The 12,800-nt window shown below is 46.8% G+C and overlaps 2 protein-coding genes across 2 annotated transcripts; one reads left to right on the top strand and one right to left on the bottom strand.

Annotated features, from left to right (window-relative positions):
- Positions 1 to 7,680: 7,680 nt before the first annotated feature.
- On the bottom strand, positions 7,681 to 9,271 carry AO090003000205 (cytochrome P450; the record flags this gene model as incomplete). The annotated part of the gene is made up of 2 exons (XM_001819367.3): positions 7,681 to 9,009; positions 9,077 to 9,271. 2 exons carry the CDS (start codon positions 9,269 to 9,271, stop codon positions 7,681 to 7,683), a joined length of 1,524 nt encoding a protein of 507 aa, XP_001819419.1.
- Positions 9,272 to 11,281: 2,010 nt separating this feature from the next.
- AO090003000206 (uncharacterized protein) lies at positions 11,282 to 12,721 on the top strand (the record flags this gene model as incomplete). The annotated part of the gene is made up of 1 exon (XM_001819368.3): positions 11,282 to 12,721. One exon carries the CDS (start codon positions 11,282 to 11,284, stop codon positions 12,719 to 12,721), a length of 1,440 nt encoding a protein of 479 aa, XP_001819420.3.
- Positions 12,722 to 12,800: the final 79 nt, after the last annotated feature.

Genomic DNA, 12,800 nt, shown 5'->3' on the forward strand with positions numbered 1-12,800 from the left:
AATGTGCAAGAAACCGATAATACATGATTATACATCTCACTAAGGTGCAAAATCCAGACCTTGGACCCATCACCCTACTGCAGAGCCTCCCCACATGCGAAACACGCGCATTCCTGAATTTCCCGATTTTTCCCAAACAGGTCAAGCAGGGGAAAATTTGACATCCGGTTGTGCCCGAGAAAACGTGGAGCAAGACGTGCCAGCTGTGGCTGGTAGTCTGGTACGCATCAACCAGGTCTGGACGGTGGAGCCGATTGGGGTTGAATTGGGGGGAGTCTTTGCCTAGAAGAGTCTGCCGCGTGATCAGGTGGACTGGACTGACCTTACAGACTTCTCGGTTCTCATTTCTGCCTGAGTCATCTTCAGCTTGGAGAGATGTGTGGTTGCGGGTCGCTTGTGGGTCGATTGAAAGGTCGGGCAGATAACTGATTCGTTGGGTGGAGTATTGCTCTGTGAAAGTTCACCGGTACTGCTGTTATACTGTGACCGTGTATGGGGATGACGGGTATCTGGTACTCCGACCTGTTTTTGGTGAATAGCTGGAGATGGGGGTCTCAAATCAACCTCAACACTGTATTAATAATTATGGTCCTCCTCTGTGCCTTGTTTCTGATGGATCAAATAGAGTTGATGTGTGGAGAAGGGGTTATATTTGATATATAATTATGACGATATTAACATTTATGGGCCGGATGCGGTTTGGGGTGAGCTTTGAGCTTGTTGTCGCGTCTATGATTGCAAGCTACCAAGTTTTACCCTGTGGCTCTGCACATGGAGCATTCAAGGTGGCCCGGTCGATATCATATCTTCAGCTCGGCATGCCGATGGCCTCGGGATATGGTGGAAGACTGTCCTCCGGTACCCGATTATGCTTTGGCATCAGCTAACCACCTACCATGACTCTGGCATTTCGTGAGATGTCTTACATTGTACGTGTGCCACACAGAATTTATTACAACAAAGCAGTGGCCGTACCAAATCGAGTCTCATGACTCTGATCGGTCGAGATCTAGAACCTCTATCCAATAACAGCAAAATGCCTCTCTGTTGGATAGAGTTTAGCTGGTATCTATAACCACAACACAGCTTCAGGTTAGTACCAGGGTCCAATAATACATCTCTTTATCTGTATGCTTACTAGCTCGTTCCTGGAGGCGGAAGTTCAGCCTTTGTTGCCTCTCGGTCCGTGTTTCACACTATCTTAGACCATCCCGATAAATCGGGATGAAGCCGAGCTTGGGCACCGCCGGACAACGGTCGGGTCTAGACATGATACTTTCAAAAACCTTTAGTTCTAGCTATTATGGAGACTCGTATGATAAACAAACGTTGAGAAATGTCAACGACCGAGCGGTGTGAAGCAGTAAAGCTTCTCGAGACTCATACCCTGTCGCAACGGCCTTGATAGCAATGTAGCATTGCTGACTTGGTTATCAATGTGGAGATGCACTACTGTGAAAAACAAGACAGGTACCCCATTGCAGATATTAAATCTACCGAACTAAACTATACACGGTTCTCCGTGCTACAACTAACCCACGCAATGCATCCAAAACCCACTTAGCCATATCTAATGCCGCCGTTCTAATTGGCGCCATAACACACTTAAATATCATCTCCAGTAAGCACGCTCTTCACTTCCCATATAAGGCTATACACCCGATGCGACCAGGGTTCCAAACAGGGGAAATGCCAATATGAAGTAAGAGCTTGCGACGGAGGCGTACAAGTTCACCCTTGGTTTGGTCACATGTCATACCCGTGGTCTTTTACGGAGAAAAACAAGGTTTTCAGGACGTGGCTTCGAGAAGTGTTCTAGAAGAGAGGATTGCATGGGCGTGGGATGGCAGCAATTGTGTGCTAGTACTATACAAGCTTAGCGTGGTATCTTATCCATTACCGGAGAAAAAAAAATCTTCTCACTTGCTTATATACATACCACGTACGTTGAATGGCGGTTCTCGCGGGTTCTGGGTGTACCCGTGTATTTGGTAATAATATCCACAGTATAGGTATTTGAATGGTAGCTTATGATTGTAGCGTGAAGAATAACCAATGGTGCCCGAGAATTGGTCTTAGTCGATGCCCAATTGTATTACTTTGAGTCTATTATTATCAGTGTACTTTTTTTATTCTTATTTTTCAGTGTTTTTATTTTGTCTTCGGCTCCGTTTGTTCTCGTGGGGGATACTTTACCAGCGGTATCTCTGTGTCGTGAATTGGCGCTAGTGAGGTGATGAACAGTGCTATTGGCTTCGAAGCGGCTCGTGATCATGGCTCTGTAGGGTAAGGTACCTTAGGGCATGCATATAGGTGCATATTACTTTGTGTCTTTTTAATTGCTTTTTTTCCGTGGTTGTTCTTTCTTCCGCGTCTCTCGATTGTCATATTGATAGATTGGTATGTATGAGAACACGAACCACAGATCAAACGTATTCCCGATATTACCCCGCCGAAAAACAAAATCATATAACAAAGATGCAATCGTATAATTGCAATAAGAGCAACAGGTGGTCTTCTGATGGCCACATTGCGACCGCCGAACGGCTGACACTTGTTTACTATTCATTACTTATTAGTTACCCGGCTACTCCGCTTCTGCGGAGTATATCGCATAGTGGCGCTCGTCAATCAACGGTGGCCGCCGCTTACAGTAGACTAGACTAGTTACTAGTTACATAGATCACTCGGAGGACTTTGCTCCGTCAGACACGGGCGGAATTGACTCCGTACTAATCTGTGTACGTATGTATGGAACACTGCTAGACTCTTGATGGAAAACGCATAAACCTTGAAAGGCACAAATGTAATTGCTTGCTGAGTCGTTCCTTATTATTTTTTTTTTTGGGAGTATTCGGGGATATTATTCGGAGGGGAGAGATGTAGGTTTGCCGTTTATTTGGTTGGGCGGGACGCTTATTGGCGGGTTAGGTTTACTGTCTTGGGATCTGAGATTTGTAAAGTCTTTTCTGGCTTTGGGGACGGAGTAATCACGGAGAAACTTGTTTTATTTTTTTTTTTTAATGTTTAATTTCTATTTTTTGGTCACTGTGTTGGTGGTACTCATGGGTTGTATGGAAGAACGCGTGTGCTTCGTGTAGGTATAGTACTAAGATTTATTGGCATTGCCTCTTATTATGTATTATACCTAGTTATTGGAGAAGTAAAGAGATCTGGTGTACTTTGTACTGTACCTCTTCTTGTTGTTCTAATTTGAGGTTATATCGTTCTTGTATGGCGTAATAAAAGTGAGCTTCCTGTATTCGAATTACACGAAGTCGCTCTTCGTTACATGTAGTCTTTGGAGATGGACAAACTGGACTACAAAATTCAATAAGCATCACATGACCATAATAATCACGATATTTTCTTGCCCTAGACGATAAGTTGGACGATGGGATTAAGGTATATTCAATAGAGATTATCTTTCTATGCTGAGATGTTGCATACTGACTTTCGTCTCCATTATGTTATGGCGTTTCAGGCGTCAATCATGCCAAACTTAAGATGTTGCCTTAATATTTGTAAATCTGGTAAATGGCTCAGCATTTCCTCTCTACTTGTAAATTCGGTAGATTCAAAGCTGTGTATTCCCTGTTCTTAGACTACTTGGGTGGGCATTATATGACTTGATTTAGATATCGTTTCTAGAGCAGGTGACTTTAGAACTCTGGGTCTTGCTCTTGGTGAAAGTATATCGACTCCTCTCCTCAAGTCCTTCATATGAACTTTCCAATAGATGCCAGTTCCAAATGTTTCTTCTCTGAGGCTCATGCGGGCTTGCACTATAGTAGTGCTTAGTACGGCTTGAAGTAACCCAAAGAAGCGTCAAAGAAGGCATGGGAATTGACGGGGAAATAGAAACCGACGCAAGGAGCTGATCTACTTGACTAGGTTTAAGTTTCAATGAAGTAATCCGCGTGTAACATATTGAATCAGTGGTACAGCAACTTATTAGGGCTGATCCACCTGAAACTTTTGCCTCTTTTTATAGACTCCAATACCGAGACGCACCAATCTCTGCCGGGAATTACCATTGCAATATGACGACCACTGCTTAAATTGAGAATAGTGACTTGAAGATACGAAGTAACTTTTGTAGCGGCTCTATATCAACCTGAAGAGGATTTATTTCACTTAGGCAAATAGTCTAAGCTTCAAGCTCTTTTTGACCACACCAAGGACGGCACCCCAGCTCTATCAGAACAAGCTTATATAAGAGGCACGTCATTACTGACCTAGACAATGCCCGGTAAACAAGGGAAAGCTTATATCAATCTCGAAAACACCCGCCTTCAGTCGGTATATAGCGGATAACTCACCCACCTACCACTTGAAGCCCAAACAGTCCAGGTTAATGGAACTTTGATCTGCCTTATTCTCCAATTGGAACGCAGCCATCACCTCGTATCCTGTTCTAGTGCAGACGCCAGAAGTTTCCTGATCTGAACTCCCGTTCTAACGCAGATCTGTGCAATAGCTTCGTCCCTTGGTCTTGTGAGATGCTGGAGAGGATTATAATTATTATAGGCTCAACGTTGCATATATGGCCCATATTTCCGCCCAGCCTACGCTCGATCGGTCTGCGGTCTCATGATATAAACAAAATTCATCAAAAACGCCTGTAAATTTTCGTGAACAGGGGTATTCTGCGGTGAATCCCCGTGGGTGCTCGGGGTGACCCATTAAGGTTTGCAAGCCAAAAACCGATAGTCTCACAATGACGCCAAAGATTGAGGACCTGTTTGAAAGTTGGTGCACAACCTAAAATGCTTCCATGGACGGGAGCGAGAGGAGCAGTTCCTGTTAATTTTCGTGTAGTGGATCGAGGTTGCATCCCCGGGCTCTTCGGCCTCTGACTCGTGTGTTGGGACTGCGAGCGGCCCGAGTTAAAGGTTGAGATTCACGGCGGAGTTTTTGCTGTGTTCAGCTCGTGAGGGGTTGCGGGGAGGAAGGAGGAGAAACCCGGTACTGGTGGGTCGAATCTGGCGGGGAAATGTTGGAGGGCGGAAAAGAGAAACGCCATCTCTCTCACCCCCCTGTTTTCTCGTGCGTTCCCGGTTTGAGAGCACTCAAAGGTTGAAGATCTCAAACGTGTGATTCTTACTTACTAAAGGGTTTGATTGTAGGTTTGTGGCTTTCTATTCAGTATTGATTTCTTTGGCGGAAACTTGAGTAGCTTGGAGGGTTGTCGGGAAGTATAATAAAGTGGTTTGCGTGAAGGATCTAGATCGGCGTATTCTCGATGCGTATTTTCGTTCTGGTTTGGAGTCGTATCGGAACTTGGGATTACATACGATGGTACTTATGGTGTACGCGAGAGTGAACTTGCGAGTACTTTGTTTCTACTTCGACTAACCTACTAGTTTACGATGGGTCTTTTTGTTCTTCGAGGCAACTGAAGGTAACTTGGAGGTACTGTAATATGATGGACATGGTTAATTCTCCCAAGACGACATGGGCCAGGGTGATGGCCGCACTTTGGAAATGTTCAGCCAAAATTCCACTGCAGGTGCAGACCGGAGCTGCCGATAGCCAGCTGCATGTCATGGTGAGATGCATGCTGTTATCAGTAAACCACTACAAAATCCTGATCCCACTCTATGTGGCTGGAATGTAGCTGGGAATATAGAGGTCCAACCGTCGGATACGTTGACAGACGATCTATGATAGTTTTCGTTTATAATTTTAAGGTTGAACGGCCTGCTCTGGGAGAGTGGAAACACTCGAAAGATTCCCAACCAGGTGTCCACAATTGTTCAAGTCATGCTTATTGTCTAAATGCATAGTATCCACGGTGTCAAGGCAAAATTATCCGGTTTGTGCTCGGTATCTTGAGCATTTGTTGGATCTCGTGAAACTCAAGCTGTAGAATAATGGCGTTGATCTAGAGTTAACCCAAGGCTTTGAGCAATTCGCTCAAAGCAATCACAGGAAGATAAGCTTGACGAGCGTACTGTACGACTCGGCAACATACTGTAGTCATACAGGAATCAGGCATTGGAAATTCGCAGGGGGTTCTTCTGGAGACCTGAAGCATCCCTGATATTTGGCCCTGCCGGTGATATCATCAGGCGCTGATCGACTCTCAGGTTGACATCTAGACCATGCCAATGACAACAAAAAAAGTCTGCATCACATCTGACAGTTAAATGATCCAATTATAGAAGAACTGATCTATGCCGTCATCGACCGCGCCGTATGAATCACGTGGTGAGAATATACACACGCACAAGCGGGTGTGATCGCTCTGCCCAATCTGCTGCACATATCTTTTGATTCAATCCAAACCAAAACAAAGAAAAGTACCGGTGTTGCCAGAAAGCGGTCATCATTTCCAACACACTCTCCTGCTAACTCTGCCCCGACCGGTTCGCCTATTTTCTTTTTCCCTTTCAGCAAATGCAGGTCTGGGAACTGGCCATGTCGCTTGCGTTGGTCGTTCAATCTCATTGGGCAGGACCTGAGCACTGTCGATCTCGAGGTCACCAGGTCTATGAGTTGGCAATTTCATCACACTTCGAATTCTTCCCCTGCCCCAGAATCCGGGATAACCTACTGACAAGTCGACCGTGTCTCTTGGTGAACCTCGCTTTGTTTGCTTAGCGGAAATGCCGCCGATCGACGCAGTTGACGGCAGGTAAGTACTCCAGCAGCGTACCACCTTCGCATGATCCCCGGCTTTCGACCTTACATGGAACGCCTTACAGTTGGCATGGCTGACGGCTTCAACAGGCCCTGGCCCCACCTGGCAAAAGAGACGCTTGACGTTATCAGTCGACCCTAGAATCGTATTCGAAGGTCAGATCACTCCACCAGGTCCACCACGGTGCCACGAACCTCACCCCGTAATGGCTGGCACTTCATTTATGGGGTATATTTTCTGTGCGCCGTATTCTAGACCCCGGTCCATGTCGATCAGCGCCTCAAAACTGCTGATGGTGTGCTAAGATTGTTCCGGATGCTTGCACGCGCAGAGGTTTTGCTTTTTCTCCTCCATTCCCCCTGAAACTGACCCAACGGTCCGTAAATTTTCTTGATCACACGCTCACAATTACCCTTATTTTGACATAAATTAATATCCGCTGCTGAGTTGGCAAGCCCTCAGCCTCAACTTGTTGGCTTGCGCCACCGATCAATGACCCGTGGGACAGCATATCCCGCTTACTCAGTGCCAAATGGGTATGTATTTGACCTTGTTATACGTATTCTAGTCCTGCTATAAGTGTTGAGCCCTGTATTACCCTCCATGGTAGACTGAAGCCTGGTATCTTACATACGCTGTTTACTGGTTACACGGACTTGGTATTGACGCAGGTACTTACTCTCTTGGGATTTTGCTACCATCCAAGCCGGAGGCTCCTGTCTTTCACCGTGGACGCTTTCAGAAATAACCATGTGACATTATGACTTTTTATCGTAATCACCCATTATTGCAACGTTGTCTGCTCTTGCTGACAGTTCTACTAGGGCGTTTGGTCATCATACTGTGGACATCATATTATTAATAATATCTAATGCTAACATTACACATATCCTTTTCAGGGCACGGCGCTAACTATGGTTGACTCTAGATAAGCTTCAGAAAGTTCACCATGTTACACGGCGGTAAAAAAAACCGACGATAGGGACTGCTTTGATGGAACAGATCGGCTTCCCAAGGAAGGCTTTAATTAGGGCTCATGACTTTTCTGGGAAGCGTCGCTCCCAACCTATAATTGCTGGTTTCGAGGGACCGGAGAACATGGACGAGTAGTCTGTGGCAGGTACCCCTTTCTTGCCGTCTACATTGAATAGCTTCATGTGCCGCGCCATGGTCGCCACAATCACTCCTAGATTAACGTAGGCAAACTTCTCTCCAATGCAGCGATGGCGGCCAGCGCCAAAGGGCAAATAAGGACTGGATGTTCCTTTGGACACAGTGCCATAGCCGTAGTCGACAATGTCCTCTTCATCCTCCTTTTCAACCCGGTTCTCCCAGCGATGGGGATCCCAGCGGGATGCGTTGGGGAAGTACTCGTCACTGAGAGCGGTCACACCGGGAGATGCTAGTAGAACGTGGTCTGCGGGGACGACGTAAGGTGTGCCAGGAACCGGCATCGGGTTCTTGACCTTGCGCATGAGAGAGTGAATGGAAAGATGTAAGCGCAGAGTTTCCTTGATGAGATTTTGATGAAGGGGCAAAAGATCCAGATCGCGGTACTGCAGTGGCGGAAGGGTTCTTCCATCCGGGCTGAGCTTTGTGATTTGCTCCTGATAGAGTTCTTCCATGACTGCAGGCTCAGAGGCTAGTCGTAACATGATCCAAGAGCTGATAGATGACGATGAGTGCTGACCTGCCATTAGTAAAGTGATCATCATATGGGCGATCTCCTTGTCCGGCAGAGGCTGTCCATTCTTGTAGGTACAATGCATGAGGTTCCAGATCATGTCCGAGGTCTCTCGGTCTGGGTTCTTGCGGCGCTCGTTAATGATATCCATATAGATCTCCCTCATGCGCGCATGGGCTGCATCCCGCTTCCGGTTACGCGGCAGCGGTGCCCACGGAAGCATGAAGTTGATCGGAGTGAACCCCCGATCAAGGTCATGATACAAGTCTGCGAATTCTGTAGTGAGCTTTTTGCGAACCTCCTCGCCTTGCAATGCTCGACCGGCAGTGAAAATAGTTATTTCAGCCATGGCATCCGTGATTTCGACCCTGCCAGATGTCCCTTTGAAGTTGGGGGATGTCTTGAGGTAGTCAAGCACTTCTTTTTCAATCAATGGTACATGCGACTCCAGTGCCGCCTGAGTAAGGCCAAACTTTATGAATTTTTTCTGCTCCATAAGCTTTGAATTTGGACAATCATACACAATGTCGGAGCCAAAGACTGGCGTGGTGAGCGGGCTATAGATCTCCTCGGCATTGACATCCTTCAGCTTGCCATTGAGAATGAATTCGTTGCCTTGAATGCCCAGATACACTGTGATCTTTCGACCAAGCAATATGAAGGTAAAGATGTCGCCATACTGCCAATTGGATTAGTAGCGGGCTCCGTACAACATTGTGGAATGAACATTACGGCGGCCGACTGACCTTTTGTCTGCAAGAAAAGAAAAACGCATAAGGGTCCATCCCATAGGTAACGGTACTACCCAGGAAAGGGATCCAGTGGAAAACAAGGGGTGGATCAGTCTTATTACGGAAGAGGAGCTGGCGCAACAGATTTAGGACGATGATTGCCAGCAGGCCAGCAGCCGCGTAGGCGCTGACGAGAGTGAAGGATGCCATGCTGCGTGAGAAGATCATGAAGACAAGGACGAAGAGGAAGGGAAGTGCGAAGACCCAGAAGATTACCGACTACTTTAAGGAAATTAGAGAGGCCACATGGATCTACCTTTCACAATGTGTATGCCTAATCTGGATGGAACCCTAACCAGCAACCATGAAGAGTCAAGGATAGCCAGACCATTACTAAACAGAAGCACTGCCCCTTTAGCAATCGGAACCACTCCAATTCTGCTGACACCACCCGGATATGCAACGCGATATACCTAGGTGACAGTGGGCCCCTATATTGGAGTACTTGGCATCGGCGGATGGGTTGGCATCCGAGTCGGACCACTCCAGATGCCCTAATTGATCAGCAACCCCTTGCAGCTTTAACGACGAAGAAACCCAGCCGGTGAATGTATACATATTATGTACACGGCAATTGGTTGATTGGACAACACAATTTTCATTTCTTTCGGGAGTTGCTATCTTTACTAGGTTGTTCTTGTCCTAGTCTAACATCCAGGTCCCAAAGCCTCGAAGTCTGCAAGGTACTGCGTCGACTGGGGCTATGTATTAAGCCATAAACCTAGGAGTGCTATAGATATTGTGACGTAAATAAAGTGCTGAGATGCGACGCTTCATGAAGTTTACTGTGGATATAGTGGCTGGGAATGAGCGTCTTGTCTTTCCTCTGTGCAGGCTGTTCTTGAACTACGGAGGCTGGTAGAACTATACTCTGAAGGATGTCCTCGATACTATTTCCGTATATGATTTCTGCGAAACTGAATTGACTGAATAGATGGCCATCCAGCCGCAGGAAAGCATCCAGCACCGATCGCCGGTAGTAGTATCTTTGGTTGTAGCTAAAGGGCTTCTTTGATAATCGTTCATGTCATCACATGAAGATCTTACACTCAGTGATTCTGGCCATCTCAATGACCAAGAACATAAACCTATTGCAGCTGCTGGGTATTCAAGTCAAGAATTACTGACCTCTATGATGTATAGAGTTTATGATTTTTTCTGTATGATACAGTATGGTACACACATATTCTAACAATTGATGCTACCCGTTTCCTGCACGGCCTATCTTTCCACGCGCCATGGGACGATTGCCAGCCCATGTTCCTACTTCTAGGACTACTTTATCGATACTCAACAAAGAAATTTTTGCAGACAAGAAACGATGGTTAGATACGTCCCGAAATAGCGACTGAAGACCCCTATAGAATTGGACGAACTCTCCACCTAGAAGCTAACGACATACTTCTGTTCCAGAGTTGGTAGTAAATCTGACCACCATTCTTCGTATACGGGTGGCTTGATACACTTGAGGCATCTAGAATGTAGAGAGCAAGTGGCGTGATCCAGAGGGTGGTTTGATGATAGTAGAAGTTCTATAAGATATCGTGGCACGCCCATGTTCAGAGGTTTTTACAGTAGGCAAAAGGCGAGATGGTTAGAATATCCCTTTGAAACCTAACTTGGAGATACTGACTGGAGGCAAAAAATGGTTAAGACCTGACAATTCAGTAACGGATTCTGTCAGTTTGCCGACCAGGATAAAAATAGAGTAAATTTGGCCACTGCTTGATGGAGTCAATCATTCCTTGGGATAAGAGATGTACCACATCCAGAAAATGACCTTACTAGTGCCGTGGAAACTCGATGGGGCTTAATCGAGAACAGGAGTTCCTGACCTGGGACTAGTTCGTATCTGCAGCCCATGTGCACTTGGACCTTGAGTCATTTGCACTGAATCATCCGAAGTCACGAAGAGTCATGGTGGCGCTTCTCCATTTCAGGACTAGCTCCAGAGGCCCACTTTCCAGCGGCAAGGTTGAATGACTAAGCTCATATAGCTTTCCTTTCGCAAACTATCTAGTACTCGAAGTCTAGTACTATTTATCCAGACGCCTGGTACGGGTCCGTAGTAGCTTCAGCTCACTGTGCCGTCTTTTTCCTGTGTATATTCTGGCTGCCACTTAGCTTTGAATGAACGACCCTTCACTTGCAGCCGGCAACATGACCAGCACAAGTTCAACCGCCGCCCAGAGGCCAATCTCGAAGGCCGAAAGCTCAAATCCCCGCGAATTCCAGATAAACCAGCTGAGGCGACGTTTTCGTCCAACTGAGAGCACGGATGACGTAGGAACAACGCTGACTTTCGGGATGGCCCCTTCGGACCCGGACTTTCCCTTCGAAATGGACAAGCTGCAATGCGTTTTGCATGTGCCTCTATCATATCCTGGTCGCGAGAGACCCACTTTGAAAGTGACCAATTCCGAAATGGGCAGCGCTTTTCAGGATAATATTGCACGAGGATTTGACGACATTGTCGACAGCACTCTGAGGAGTGGTGGCCGTGCGACTTTGTTAACTTGGATGAATGCGCTAGACCGACACCTTGAGCGTCTACTCACGACTACAGAAAGAGGCCCCACGCTGAAGTTCGTACCAAATGTGGGTAGCAAGCAGAAGCCAGAGAGCCAAGCGATTGTGGAGGGGGTGAAATCTTTGGCCGTGTCTACCCCAGCGAGTACGCAAGACACGAAACCCAAGTCATTACCTGTGCCGGAGGCTCCCTCTCGGATATATACCGCGGAGGAGAAATCGCAGGCTGAGAAGAGGAGAGCTGTTGAGACTAAGCAAATTGAAGCTCGTCTTGGAAGACTGCCTTTGTTCCAGAAATCAAAAGATGGGCTTTCATTTGTCATTCCTATCCAGCCTCCCAAACCCGACCGGCTACCGATTTCGATCCGTTCTGTGAAAACAGTCAAGCTATTGGTGCCCCTTCTGTATCCACTGGAACAGAGCTCTGTTGAGCTTCAAGGCGTTGATCGTGCAGAAGCGCGGCCTGTTGAAGTGGGATTTGCGCAGTGGGTTGAAGGAAATTCAAAATTGAACCTGATGTCGCAAATCAATTACCTGACGGCCAATATGCATAACTTCGCTAAAACACCACTTGAAACTCCCCAGGAGCCCGTTTTTGATGCATCACCTGAGCCTTTTACAGGCTCTAAAGCTCCTGAAAATACATCGACGACGACAAGAGGCCCGACGCTAGAAGACAGACCTCACGTCCATGTCGTTCCACGACCTCCAGAATGGACAGTGGGCGAGCGCAGCAGCGAGAGCGAAGGTACGGACATGACCGAGTCCGAAGACGACTTTACAGGCGAAGATGAAGAAGATGGAGGGGCCCCAGTGCCAGCGCTCCCGGAAACCACTGTGGAACGTGGTGTTGCCCTTTCTTTCCCCTTCTTGGAATTATATGGAATTGAACTTTTAGAGCTTGTCGGCCTCTCAATCACTGTCAAATGTGATCGATGCAAGGAGCAGATGGACGTAAAGAACGTCGCTCAGGTCAAGGACAAGGCTGATGCATTATCTCCCAAAGTTGAGTCGTGCAAGAAATGTGCCAACACTATGAGTTTTGGTAAGGTTTATTCGAACAGTACATAATATAGCGGACTGAACTAATCACATTCAACTAGGCTTCCGTCGACAGTTGATACATCCTAATTCAAACCGCGCCGGCTAT

Source organism: Aspergillus oryzae, chromosome 2 (genome assembly GCF_000184455.2).
Source record: "Aspergillus oryzae RIB40 DNA, chromosome 2".
Taxonomy (NCBI): Eukaryota; Fungi; Ascomycota; class Eurotiomycetes; order Eurotiales; family Aspergillaceae; genus Aspergillus; species Aspergillus oryzae.